The sequence below is a fragment of the Octodon degus genome, unplaced genomic scaffold (assembly GCF_000260255.1).
Source record: "Octodon degus isolate 3935 unplaced genomic scaffold, OctDeg1.0 scaffold00346, whole genome shotgun sequence".
Lineage (NCBI taxonomy): Eukaryota > Metazoa > Chordata > Mammalia > Rodentia > Octodontidae > Octodon > Octodon degus.
In genome coordinates, this window is record NW_004524922.1 from 189,121 (window position 1) to 202,558 (window position 13,438).

Consider the following 13,438-nt stretch of genomic DNA (forward strand, 5'->3'; position numbering starts at 1 on the left):
ACTCATTTGGGAAGAGGATTACAATTTTGAATTCACAATGGCTTAGTGAGAACCCAACTTTGGTCATTAGGAACCATCTCAATATTATAAAGACAGAACAGGTATGTTTCTTAGTATAGAAGCCCTTGATTTATGCCCCAGTACATGGAGAATCTCAGGCATAGATATTCGGGGTTCAAATGGTAACGTTGCCTTCACTGAGAAACCTGACCTAAGTGACACTTAATTCCTTGGCAGCAATTTCATTTCTGTGTTCCATAGTTTACCAGAAAACTTACCTACTTTGAACGCAGTTAATTGGGTAATATGGTCCACTGTCCACATTGTAGAGTCCATGTCACATTCTAGAGTGCAGACCAAGAGGGAAGAGCAAGTTTAATGATCCTACTTTTTTTTTTCCAATTTGTACTTGCAATGTGCCTCATCCTATGGTCTTTAAAATTCATTTTTTAATTATTCATGAAGTTACCTGTTAGGAACTGATAAAGTGTGGGAATCATAGTTATTCAACAGGTTTCCTTACTATTAAATCAGACTGATTACCATTTTATACAGGTTAAGAGAAATAAGGTCATATCCACTTCACTGTAGGTCCTGGAAGATTATAAGTAAATAAACATACAGCAATGCGATGGAGATTAAAAATTACTACAGCTGATAAGCTAATTATATTTCTATATCTCTGTCTCTCTATCTGTCATCTCTGTATCTATATTTATTTTTTGGTACTTGGCATCAATATGAGTTCCTTGCCTGTACCAGGCAGGTGCTTTTGCCAGTGAACGTTAACCCCAGCCTGTTAGTTCTAGATGAAAGCTTCCAGATCTTTTTCTATTTGTAATGAACTATGTGCTTGAAAACAGTATGTTAATATAAAACTGTATGAACCGCTTTGGTGAACCCTGCATTGCACCTCCATCTTTACTTTTTGCAATTCATTTACTTGCAGTTACTCTCCTCAAAATTCAAACCCCTCAGCTAAATTTATATTTCTATTGTCCATTTCTCTTTGGCTTGTGTTAAGAAAGCTTTTCTTGTCACATGGTTTGCTCCCTAAACACACTGTCAATGTACATTATGGTTGCATTGTAAATGAAAGCTTCAGAGAAGATGTTTATTTTGGGCAACTTTTGTGGGATCAGTTTAAGAACACTTTAAACACATCTAGAATTATGTAAAATATTTTAATTCTGAAGAGATGTGATTATAGAGAAATTTTAACAAAGATACTAGCTTTCCTTTAATCAGAAATTTATTAACTTACAAAATATTAACAAGAGCATGAAAAACCACTTAGAGATTTACATGTTTTCAAATGGAAGGCTGCCATCGATACGCATATCTTCAAATTGTATCTTCATTCCCAGTTGTCCTTTTAGGGAAGAGATAGCAATATTGCTATTGCGCTTCATTCAAGTCTCTTTGAAGAGTGTTGCAGCCAGCAGCACTCAACGGTCTGGGTAGAATTGCACCGTGAGAAGCAGTTATATCAATTGTTAGAGGCAAGCTTCCTAGCATTCCATTTGAGAGGTAAGTGGTATGCCTTTCATTGTGGCAAGAATATTCATGCTGTTTAATTTTTCAAATTTACGTGATATTGGTCTAAATCTTTCAAGATAGCATAAACTTTATACTTTGTGCTATGTAGTAACATTCCTAAGGTAGATCTAAGTTGTTTCTGCAGCAGAAACCCTTGCAATAGAGACCTATAGGCCTGGTGAAATGTGGCATAGATTTTAAAATAAGCTTTCATATCCCTTGCTGCTAATGGAGTCTAACTGCTTTTCATTATGTGTGAATGAACACTAGTCTTAGTAATTTTCCTTTACAACAGCTAGAGAAAATAAATCTTACTGTTCAAAATTATAGTTTAGCGCTATGAAAATACTATACAATAAGAGGAGAAAAATTCTTTGACATACATAACATTCCAAAAATCATAGTGTTCCTTGAAGCTTTAAAAGCAGTGGAAATATAGGACTTACAAGTTCTGCATGTATTATCTGGAAATTTTAACTTCGTGAATGTCAAATGTCAACTTTTTAATTTTATGTTTTGGTCTTGTTGTCCTTTCTATTCCCTTTAATGGTACCAGAAAAAATATTAAAAATAAAGGGCTAATAATTGAAATTTGCCAAAGTGAAACTTTCCAATGGAGTCTAATTCCTTTTCATTGCATGTTAACGAACACTGTCTTAGTAATTTTCCTTTACAGCATGTAGAGACAATAACGTTAAGTGATCAAAATTATATTTCAGTGTCTTTAAAGTACTATTTTTATATGGAGGAGAAAAATTCTTTGCCACACATGACATTCCAAAGATGTAAAATTGGAAGCTTTTATACTTGCTACACTACACCGGAAGACACATGATAGTAGTACATCTTAAAATGGCTCATAAATGTTGCAACATCTTGTACTCCACTGTCTTTAATCATCATTGAACCACCATGTTGGTTCTCATTATGGAAATATAAACATGTTTATCAAGAGGAAAATCATCAGTATTTGAGAAGTACAGTTAAGAAGTGACAAGATGCATCAATAAGCCAAATATAAGGTGACAGACAATAACTGATGCTTTCTAGTTAGGATCACAAACATGTAATTGACCTAGTACCTAGCATTTTCCAAGAATGCAAATGGCTTGTGTTGTTTTTCAGCACCTTTTAGGTATAAACTGAGTAAGAATAGGGACTAACTACTCAGTGGTAACACATGAAGGAAAAACCTTCAATACATGACAGTGCTGCAGCGTACTTCACATCAGTCTAATGAGAGAACACTCCCACATATGGGCCTGGTGGGTAGCTCCGTGGTGGAGACTGCCCAGGACATGGCTAAAATCCTAGATTTTACCCTCTGCTCCCTGCAACCAACTATTTCCTTGGTAATTTAAAGGTGGTATGACAAATCCTAAGGGGATACAGAGCAGTATGCACAGAGGGATAGCTGTTGTATGAGTACTCTTTTTAAAGTAGCAACATACCTCCTTCTTTCCTTTATGTGAGCAGAGTTACAAACCCTGCAAAGCAGGACTACCCAGCTGAAACAGACATTTGCTTACTTCACAGGCCAATGTCTCTGAGCTCCATGAGGTTTTTTGAGTAAGAGTTTTAATCTGAACTCATTTAGAACTTTATTTTTTTTAAATTAGGTCTTTGATGTGTTCATGATCTAATTTTAAAAATTGAAATTTTAAATGAGTTTAAATTTGAAGTCTTATTTCCAGAAACTAATGAAACTCACAGACTTTGGCCTGTGAAGTAAGTAAATGTCTCTGTCAGCAGGGTGCTCCTGCTTTGCAGTGTTTGTAGCGCTGCTCAGATCAATCAAGAAAGGTTATGTGTTCCTGCTTTAAGTAGTTTCTCTTTCATGAGGTACTCCTTTCATTCTCCAAGAGTTCCTTAAATTACTGATCTTTCCTTCTGATAAAAATATTCAAATTGTTGATTTTGTTCTCCAGGCATAGGTCGTTATTATTTCTTCATCTTTTGTGAATGAGGACATCATGATGTCATGTGTTGCTGTGTTATCAAGTTCTTTTCTCATGAACTATGGCCTTCTCTGTCCAGGAGTTGCTTAAGTTCAAGGTATTTCCTTTTGGTAAAATGTTGAAGGTTGTAAGTTTTTTGTGTAATCAAGAGATAGGTGGTATCACTTCAGCTTTGGTAAATGATGAGATTCTGAGCTGAAGTCTCCATTTCTTCCTTTTATGAGAGGATGGCATTTGACAGTCGAATACCCATGACATTGCCATTGCTGTGAGATAGCTTCATAGCAGCTCTGCACAAGTCTTCATCTTCACAAAATGTTGACATAGCCTAGAAAAGAGAAGAAAGTTAATGCAGGTGGAATACTTCTAAAAGATTGCAAAGTTAAAGAAAAAAATTCCTACGCTTGATGTACAGTCATGCTACAGACTCCTGTAGATGTTTTCTGACCACATTGCTTTGGCCTTCTGAGGCTTGCACTGGCAGGTTATGAGGCTGCTGTTTCCTGCCAGTCCCCTAACTTCCTTTTAGGTGCTTGATGCAATTAATAGGAAAGGGGAAGTTCAGTGATAGGCTCCACTCAGGTGGAGTTTTCATGGATGACAAGGATTTTGTGACAAAGTCTCCTAAGAATGCCTTGTTCTACTAAGGAACTGTTCACTACAATGATAATAACATGATAAAAGCATAGAGGAGCAAAAGAATCATCAAACACTGGCTGAGCTATGTCAGTCCCACCTGAAATTTATTAGTTATTCCAAATGTTAAGCTGCTTCCACAGAGGGCAGAGTGATCTCTACTGTAGGACTAGACAGGTTTATTGACTGAAACATCAAAGCATGCCCTTGAAGTGCACGTGACTTAGAAGAGAGAAACTCAAAATAACCAAAATCAGTAAAGCGCAGGCCACTTAATGAGTTGTGTTCAGTTACTCCTAAGTTGGAAACATTTGTACGTCCCCCCAAATGAGTCTTTGACCTAAGACAGAAATCTAAAATGTAAAACATGAAGAAAATGAGCACTATTCTATCTGTGTAAGGTTTCCACAAATAGGTTTGTAATTTGGGAACTTACTGTGCTACTGAGGCACTGCAGAGGGTGATATTTGAGTATAATCCTCTAGTTCAGGTCAAAAGTATTTGGTGTACACTCAGCAAAAATGTTGTAAATGTTGTTATCTTGCCCCATGCAAGCTGTTGCTTCCTTTGAAAACCTGACTTCTTCCAACTTGCTGTATTTTTTGTTTGTTCATTTTTTTCGGAACTAGGGGTTAAACTCAGGCCCTTGACAGTCAAGACCTTCTTGTACTGAGCCATCTCCCCAGCCTCTACTTACCATATGTGAAACACAAGCCTAACACAAATCCTATATGTGGGCCTTGCATATTAGGCACAAAAATATCTGGAAATCGTGAGTTTGAGTTGATACAACAGAATTCTGACAAGAATTTGGAAATTGAGTAAAACATAAGCACAAATAGTTTAGTGAGTGGTATTTCTATGGATGGTAAGGGAAAAAAAACCTCTAGGAGCTACAAGGAGTGAATCATGATATTGGAGACTTAAAGAGGTCATTAGAGTAAAGAAAAGGTTCAAAAGGAAATGATTATCATCAGATGAAAACATTTTAATATCTTGTATTTCTTCATTAGGAGCAGAGTGTGTCTATACAGCTCAGACTCACAGTGATCCTCCTGTCTCAGCCTCCCCAGTGCTGCAGTTACAGGAATGCATCACCATGCCTTGTTTCAGTGGCCTGCATGGTGCACGCAGGGTTTGGGGGTGGCGCAGCATGTGTTACCGCGGATGCAAGCAAGCCCCTTGTGCTTTCCAGGCTGGTGATTAGACCACCGAGTTATGTCCTGAGGCTTCATCAAATTAAGTTTTACTAAAGTATGCTCAAGTGGTGTCAAAGTCAATGTCGCTTTTAATGATAATGCAGATCTTTGAAGGATAAGTGACTTGGAAATTACTTACTCCAATGGGTTAGTGACCGCTTGAGTGTAGACACTTTGTATTTCTCCTATCCTCACCTTATATGATGCAGTCTCCAAGTGGCTCACAGAAAATTCTCCTTAGAGGAAACACAGCCTTACCTCTAAGTTCTGTGCTCTTTCCTTGGTGAGAGGTGCAGATGCAAAATGCAGGTGGTGATCTTTTATCAAAGAGCGAAGGTCAAAGTACTATTTTGCATAAACACTGGCAGACACATTAAGAGTAAAGTGAAGAATATTCAGGTAATGCATTTCTAGTTGATTTCTGATGCGGAAGAATACAGAAAAACACATAAAGTAAAAATGTACTCAAGTCGGCTGTCTTCCAAAATGTCAGTTGGAGCTTGCAGGATTGCTATAAATTCAGTTTTGTGACATTGGAAGGCTGTCCAACTGTAAGGAAACACTTGTTGCCACACTGTACATCTACTTGAAGACTTTTCAGAATCCCTGTTCTTTTGCACTTGGCTACCCAATTGGGAAAGGTATGCTTGCTAATCCCTGCTTGCTGCTGGCTCATGGTTCCTTTTTCAGAGTCCACCAAATCCTCTGTGTGACTCCCACTCTACAGACATTCATGAATGTATGCTACAGTGAACAGACAAAAGAAGTCAGGTATGCCTTGTGTTAACCCAGAAGAACTTGAGGAAATGAACTTGAACTTCAGTAGCTCATTATGGGAAAGACTTACAGAAGTACAAGGGAAACAAGGAAAGACACAGCACTCTATGAGTGGACAAACTCTTCCAGCAGCAAGCATTTATCAGAAGTCAACAAGGAAGGAAGAAAACGATACAGTATGGCAATGAAAATCACTTCACCATCCAAGTATGTGAGTCAGTGCCAAAGGTCACTGTATTGCTATGGTGACAGACTAGATGCTTATTTGAAACTGTGAAAGTCAGAAACATTAGGGAAAGCAATTTTGACTGAATCCCTTGTAGGAGATATCCTCAGGTAGAGTTCTGGACTCACACACTCATTTTTCTCTGCCGAGATAATCCAAGATCTGCTTTCCCTCACTAGAAGAGAACACACACACACACACACACACACACACACACACACACACAAACGCTCGTTGTGTTCATTGGAAAAGAAATGACTAGTGCAGTCCTCTGCCATATCAATATGCAACTGCCCCTGCATACTCAAACATGTGAAATCAGACCAGATCAGACCTATTTCTACAGTCAACACTGCCACAGGACAGGTATCTGGAGCGTTTGTTCTCACATATCCTGCTTATTTTAGTGACAGATTCTCTGTTGAGAAATTGGGCTTAAACCGTAAAAAACAAGCATGCAACACAAGATGGGCTGAAGCTATACTTCAACCAAAATGGTAATTCTATGACCAACAGTAGCCATGCATATATTTCTAAACCCGACATAATAGCTTTTAAAGAAGGACCTGGAACTGGAAGTTATTAGAAGGTCCTAAAGTTGTGCACTGTACTATGTTATTCTGGTGGTAGGCTTACAAAATATTTGGCAAAAATCACCGGAACTATTTTCAGTTTATGTGGAATATAATTACAATAATAAATACATCAAAACCTACCAAGTAATGATGGAAATATGAAATTGTGTACGATAACTGGATATACAATAAGACTTCTCTATTTCCATTTGCTATAAAATATAGTATTTTAAAATATTTCTTAAAACCCATGCACTTAGGGGCAAGTGAACTGGAAAATGGTTACAAAAGTCAACAAACCCTTGTAAACTCTTATGTCTTTAATTGAAATTTCCTTGAATATTTTGCAGAACTCTCCATTTCAAACAGCTTCATCATACCAAAATTTGCAAGCCAGGAGCATGGCTTCCAAGACAATCCTTTTACAGTTTGTGGGGCAGAGGTTATTGTCAGCGTAAGTTAAAAGTCTCTCTATGCAAATCTGCAAAGTGTAGAGCACAGTTTATTCATTAGCTCAGTTGAAGTGGACTGTTAAGAACTGTCATAAGCATGATGTTATTCGGTGTCTGACCAGAAAAGGAAGTCATATAGACATTTTGCTCACTAAAGCAATAGGTCAAGTCACAGATGGAAATCAGACACCTCTGCTGCCCATGTCCATTTATTTACGGTTTTGGTGGCAGAAATGAGAGAACATCTCAGAAAACACATGCGGCATATGGTAATTTTTTCACCTTCATATTCATGAAAGCCACAAGTACAGGCTAGTGTAAAGCTATTCAGTGAAATTTGAGTGGCTCCAACATTCAAGGCAGTGTATCCAGCTGGTTGTAATAGAACAATTTAATACCAACCATTGTCCAAGGTAATACTAAAGTCATAGTGAGTACATTTTGTCTTCTTGGCTCATTATTAATATTTTTGTGGCACATTTTATTGGAGTGAAATCTCATTCCAGAGGCTGCTGTGCAGAAAAGCATGATAATTCCAGGAGTTTAGAACTGTAGCGAGTTCCCTAAAATCAATGCCTGTGTTCCAAACCACATTTAAAATAGGATGGTCCTTGTTATAGTCCTTCTGCACGTTTTCAGTAGGAATCCTAGCCACTCACCTAGGATATAATTTGTCCCTAAATCTTATACATTTTAGAAGCACACATGTCAGACATCTGAGGGAAGACTGTATACACTTTTTTGTTTCAGAATGTTATACAAAAAAGACTGACTTTGAGGGCCCAGTTACTGTCTGGAAGTTCTGAGACCTGCAGTTCACTTCAGGCAATGCTATTTGTATTCATTTCTAAAACCTCTCCCTCAGTGATCCTAAATCTGAGCCTCTGTTTCAGGACACAGGTCTTTTCTTTATTGAAATTGCTCCATGGTGTAGAAAAACTGAACATAAATCCTCAACTTCTGTTCACATATTTTGTAGGCTCTTTTTCTGGGTTGACATTCATTTGCAACACTTAACCTGCTGTGTGAGTGGAACAGAGTTCTTCTCACAATGCCAGCTCTTCCATGAGTTTCATTTCCTCATCCTATTTCTTGAGGACACTGTTCCCACAATTATCACTTTTTGAAGACATTGTGCCTCTCATAGATTTCCTCACAAAAATGTGCTTACACTGTTGTCATCCCCTTGCTGTGTCTCCCAGACTTCTGCCTCTTACATCACTCACTCTTTAATGTCTATGCCAGCCACTCACCTCTTCTTCTCTCCTTACCCCAGTTTATTCTGGCTGATTTCAATATTGTCCTGAAACCTTCCTGCCAAGCTAATTGGGGCCGGAATTGATGTTGTCCATCCTACTTCTCCATTCCCAACTCTTCCTAATGTGTAACAGCAATGCCTCTTCTGTAGTAGCTTGAGTCCAAAACTACATTTGAGATGTCCTACTTCAGTCTCTGTATATTTCTTGTTCCACCTACCTACATTGGTAAACTGACAGCTCTCTGTCCTGATGTTCCATTTGTCACAGGTCATCAGCATCAGTGTGTTGTCTCCTAACCCTTTATCTCTGCCATTAAGCTAAATCCCAGCCTCAAATTCTCCTATACTTGAAACATATCCCATGGCTATTTCACCAGATCTAGAGCTCACAAACAGAAAAACGTTGTGCTATGTCCTTCCACTTCCCTGGAGTAAAGAGTAGGTATTCAGTGGGTGCTGAAGATATTTCTTGGCCTTTTTGAACACTCTGCCCAAACCTCCTATTACTTTGATTTCTCTGATCTCCCTCTGCTCCATTTGTCCCCATTCTTTTGCTATTTCTTTAGATACTTTTTCTTTGAAATGCAACAGTGAGTCTCTGACAACTCCTGCCCAATGTTCACTGTGTACATTGCAGGTACTCGAATAACCACATTTTTCTTTATATCAGAGACAGATTGCTGTTCCTGTCCTGTACATCCAAAGGGACCACTTCTCATTTGTTATTGTAGACATGACAAAATCTCACTTTCAGAGCTCTGTATGATTACACAAATGTCAGGACACAGCTAGCACACATCAGGCTGACAAAACTTTTCTAAGAAGTGCTGGTACTGTCATCCTAGGCAATGTCCTAAACAGACTCATGCTCTTAGTAGGGATGGACTACTGCCATCACCAAAGGAACAGAGCATAGAAGGCAGTGAATTGCCTAGAACACCACCTGGGACCTGTATTGACCTGCATAGAACTAACCTTTGTGTCTCACATGGTCTCATAATTGATATTCTTCCTCCCTCGCACCATGTGTAAATTTTCATGGTGTTAAGTGTTTGTGTGTACTGAGGTGCATGGGTCAACCCTTCAGTTGTGTTTAATTGTAATGATGCTGTGATCAGAATAGACACCATTTTACACTATGGGATGCAAGTATATTTCCTTCCCCTCATTTGATAGACTTTGTTAGAGTTAGAGTCTAGATTTTACCCAAAGCCTCCTGTTTTTCCCAAGGTGGCTGAATAGGAAAGTACACTGCTGGGCTTAAGGGTGCTAGGGTTAGTGTGTGTGTGTGTGATTGTAGGATCAGTCCACTGACTGGATTGGCACTGCCCTCATCCCAGTAGATTGACAACAGTAGAACGTGGAAAAAGAGGCTCAGGTACAAACATTGGTCTCATTTCTTTGCTGCCTTTCCCTGCTATGGCTTGTTACCCATCTGCCATGTACCACCTAATCTGGGTGTAAACCTATTGTGGACCAAAACATCTTTAGCCTGTGAATCTAAAAATCCTTTGCTATTTTACCTTTAGGTTTTCTATGTTTTGTCTAAGCAAGGAGAGAAAACTGCCTTTATGAAAGACGTTGTGCTATTTTCCAAATACTAATTTGAAAAAAAGTCCTTACTCTATGTTACAGACTAATTTCTAAGCATGCTTGATAAATAAAAAGCATCTTACCAATGTTGCACATTCAGCTGGAAATCGTGCAATATGAAAAATATTAGCAACAAATCAGTAAATAGAGTTCAATCAGGATCATCCTCAAAATATTCCTTTGGAATCTTGTGTTTCTAGAAGGAGAAATGATACAATGCCAGTATTTACTGAAGAAAGGTGTTAAGTGATGTTAAGATATCTCTTTTCATCATCTGCTGAGGTGTCTTAAAAATTGAAATTGGGTTGTATATCTTTAAATTTTCAAATATAAACACTGGGACTTTTACTGTCTATAATGACATTTTCATCAGTGATGACCACATGTACAGTAGAAGCCCCAACAGTAACGACCTTGTGAATCATAAGCATCATTGTTGTGGAAGTGAACTGTATAAAGGCTTTACATGCCTGGAATCATCATCAGTGTATCTCTCAGAATGTATACTGTATTGCTAAGCAGTACAAAATCAACACTTCTTTCTACCTTTGTTAACAAAATTCAGAAATTCATGTTTAGCCTGAAAGTGATCTTGGTGATATGTTGTATTTCCTTATGATAACATGTAAAAAGTATAATTAGTGTCCCATATCTACATACTGTAGGGATCAAGTCACATACACTGATCAGTAGTCACATGACTATGAAGTGCCAAGAAAAGATATCATATATTGGAAGTAAGTTTAAAGTTTTGATGTCATGTTGAGCCTGATTCTCTTCAAAGAGATTTTGTGTCCAAAGGCTTTTATTAACTCATAGTTGTGTTGCTCAGGGCTACTGAAATGTATTTTTTGAAAAGCTATGTGTTCTGGTAGTTGAATACTACCTTTCCTCACCATAGCTCAATGAGAATACTGCAAGCTGCTTCTCCGTTTTTAATAGCCCTGATGTAAAAGTCCCTTTTCTAAGAAGATGAGATACAACATGACATGGGAAAGAATATGATTTCATTTCAAATGAAAGTATGTGATGTAGTTATCTCAACTAATGTGAAAGGGAAATGGCATGAAAGAAACATAATATCTTGGCTAAAAAAATTATAATCCCAACCAAAGTGACACTTACTGTCATTGGAGGCAATCTCTCATCAAAAATATCCAGGGATCTATTTGCCTCCCTGTAAAAGAGAAAGTGCATGTAGGTGCAATCACATACATCTTATTGAAATACTTGGTAGTGGTAGAGAAGGATGGGGAAAATGGCATACCATTCAGTACACCAGAGTGCCCAACTCTTTTCCTGGAATTTAGGCTTAACACTTCTTTTACTTTAGTGCATCAAATAATGTGAAGGTTGTCTAACATAATCAGCTACAGGTGCCTCTAAAGAATGATCTTCCTCAATAGGCATTCTCTTAAAGCAACACTAATGGGGAATGAAGTCTTGAAATATAGCAATGTGAATGAGGTAAAGATTTCCAGGTTTCTTCTTGTAAATCATGTGAAGGTAGTTTAAAAACTTAGCTGCCTTTGTAGAGGGAACCAGTATTTTCATGAAAGTACAGTGTGCTGTCTTAAAAGGTGTTTTGCAATGGTCTTTGGACCTCTACAGATTTCCCTGTCTCTTTTTCAGGAGGCTCATGAGGTCAAAGTGTTCTTGCAAATGGATGAAGACACTTTTTGATTTTTTGCGGATGGACACGTTTAATGCTAGTCTATAAATTGAGGTAAGACTGATCTCTCCACCTGAATCAAGCCTGTGGTACCAAATTACATCAGCAGTCAGTATGTCTCACTGTCTCTTGTAGTTTTGCTTGAAAGCCATTTTTTCTGAAGATTGTGTTGATGAAACAGGGAAGACTAGTGTTAGTAAGTCTTAGCCCTAGTTTCATATATGCTAGATAAGTGAAATGCTCATATAAAACATTTTTGCATAATGAAGTGTATTTGTGCTCAGAAAAGCCATTTGTGATTTAGTTGTGAGCTACACAGGCTGCTTGACATAATACACCCTTTCTGCATGAAACTACATGTATCAAAATTTGAAAAAAAAAATGAGTCTACATGGAAAATGAACATATATTTCTTGCCAGTGTCAAAAGTCAAGTAATAATACTAACAATCAAAATTCTGGAAAATATGTACCTTCTATTGTGTATGTGACAGCTTCTCAATACCTGGAAGACGTTTTGCTCAGAAGGGTGATGATAATAATACAAGTTTTTTTAGTTATTAGAGACAAATATGACCCAGTTGTGTCCAAGCTGAACAATGTATATTATCAATCATGTAATGTTAAACATATTATTCACTTTGTAAATGGACCAATAATAATGAATGTAGTAATATAAAAGGAACCGTGTAAAATCTCATTGAACCTAATTTAAGAAATTAAGGGTTGCAGTGTTGTATCCACAAGTATCTGAAAATTTTAAAAGTGCACATATTCACAAATATATCTCTGTGAGAATATGTTGTTTGATCATTTTTTCAAAAGTCATTGAAAATGAGCCAGTATACATGAGAATCTAATTTTCTTCTGTTCAGTCAAGTGAGGGAATGCAATAAGTTCAGATAGACATTTTTTCACATAATTGAAATTAGGAACTGAAATGTAACATAGTGATAAAACCTAGTTATATCTTGTTATTTCTGTTAGCAAGGTGGTTCTTGACAGGAATGACCTTTTCCAACAGTGGACATTGTTGGTTATGGCCACATGAATGAGAAAGCTACTGGCATCTCCTAGGCAGAGTGCAGTACTCCTGTGAAACATCCTGTGCTGCATAGGAGAACGCCCACCTCACAGAAGATCCTAACTCAGAATGGCAGGAGGTCCATGCACAGGAAACACTGCATGAAAACTTCTCCACTGGGCACACAGATGTCTGCATACACAGATTCATGTACATTCAATTGTCAATTTTAATTTCTAAACAGTGAACATCAATTTAATCCATAGAGGCCCACATTCTCTTGGATACTTAAGAGAAATTTTTCAGCAGTCCCACTTAAATAATGCAAAATGATGTACTCGTGGAGGTTACCAAAAGCACAATACAATCTTTGATGCCTTCAGTCAGGACCTAATCCTAATGAGGTATTTCACAAATTAATCGCAAGAATAAGATAGGATGAAAAGGGTGTAATTACCACAGACTCAGTGGAAATTCAGAAGATTATCAATAGCTACTTTGAGAATCTTTACTCTCACAGAATAGAAGAC

The 13,438-nt window shown here is 37.7% G+C and overlaps 1 protein-coding gene and 1 long non-coding RNA gene across 5 annotated transcripts in view; one reads left to right on the forward strand and one right to left on the reverse strand.

The window, feature by feature from the left end:
- Positions 1–1,342: 1,342 nt before the first annotated feature.
- Positions 1,343–7,360, forward strand: LOC111814526. Of its 3 annotated transcripts, none has more exons than XR_002819490.1 (3): positions 1,343–1,530; positions 3,076–3,594; positions 7,261–7,360. It is a non-coding gene; the product is annotated as an uncharacterized LOC111814526 (long non-coding RNA). The 3 variants fall into 3 exon arrangements; XR_002819488.1 differs by lacking the exon at positions 7,261–7,360 and adding an exon at positions 6,023–6,125; XR_002819489.1 differs by lacking the exon at positions 7,261–7,360 and adding an exon at positions 6,023–6,125 and having other exon boundaries at positions 3,468–3,594.
- Positions 3,152–13,438, reverse strand: part of LOC101568834 (cyclin-Y-like protein 1) — a 35,142-nt gene continuing 24,855 nt past the window's right edge. The window contains exons 5-7 of one of the 2 annotated variants that reach the window (XR_002819485.1): positions 11,339–11,390; positions 5,591–5,753; positions 3,152–3,825 (exon numbers count right to left, since the gene is read on the reverse strand). Coding sequence is in view for 1 of the 2 variants with exons in the window: in XM_023708306.1 (XP_023564074.1) it covers positions 10,365–10,409; positions 11,339–11,390 (97 nt within the window). In the remaining variant the exon portion in view is untranslated. Of the gene's footprint in view, positions 3,826–5,590; positions 5,754–10,310; positions 10,410–11,338; positions 11,391–13,438 lie in introns of those variants that run through there. The other variant, XM_023708306.1, reaches the window with a different exon arrangement.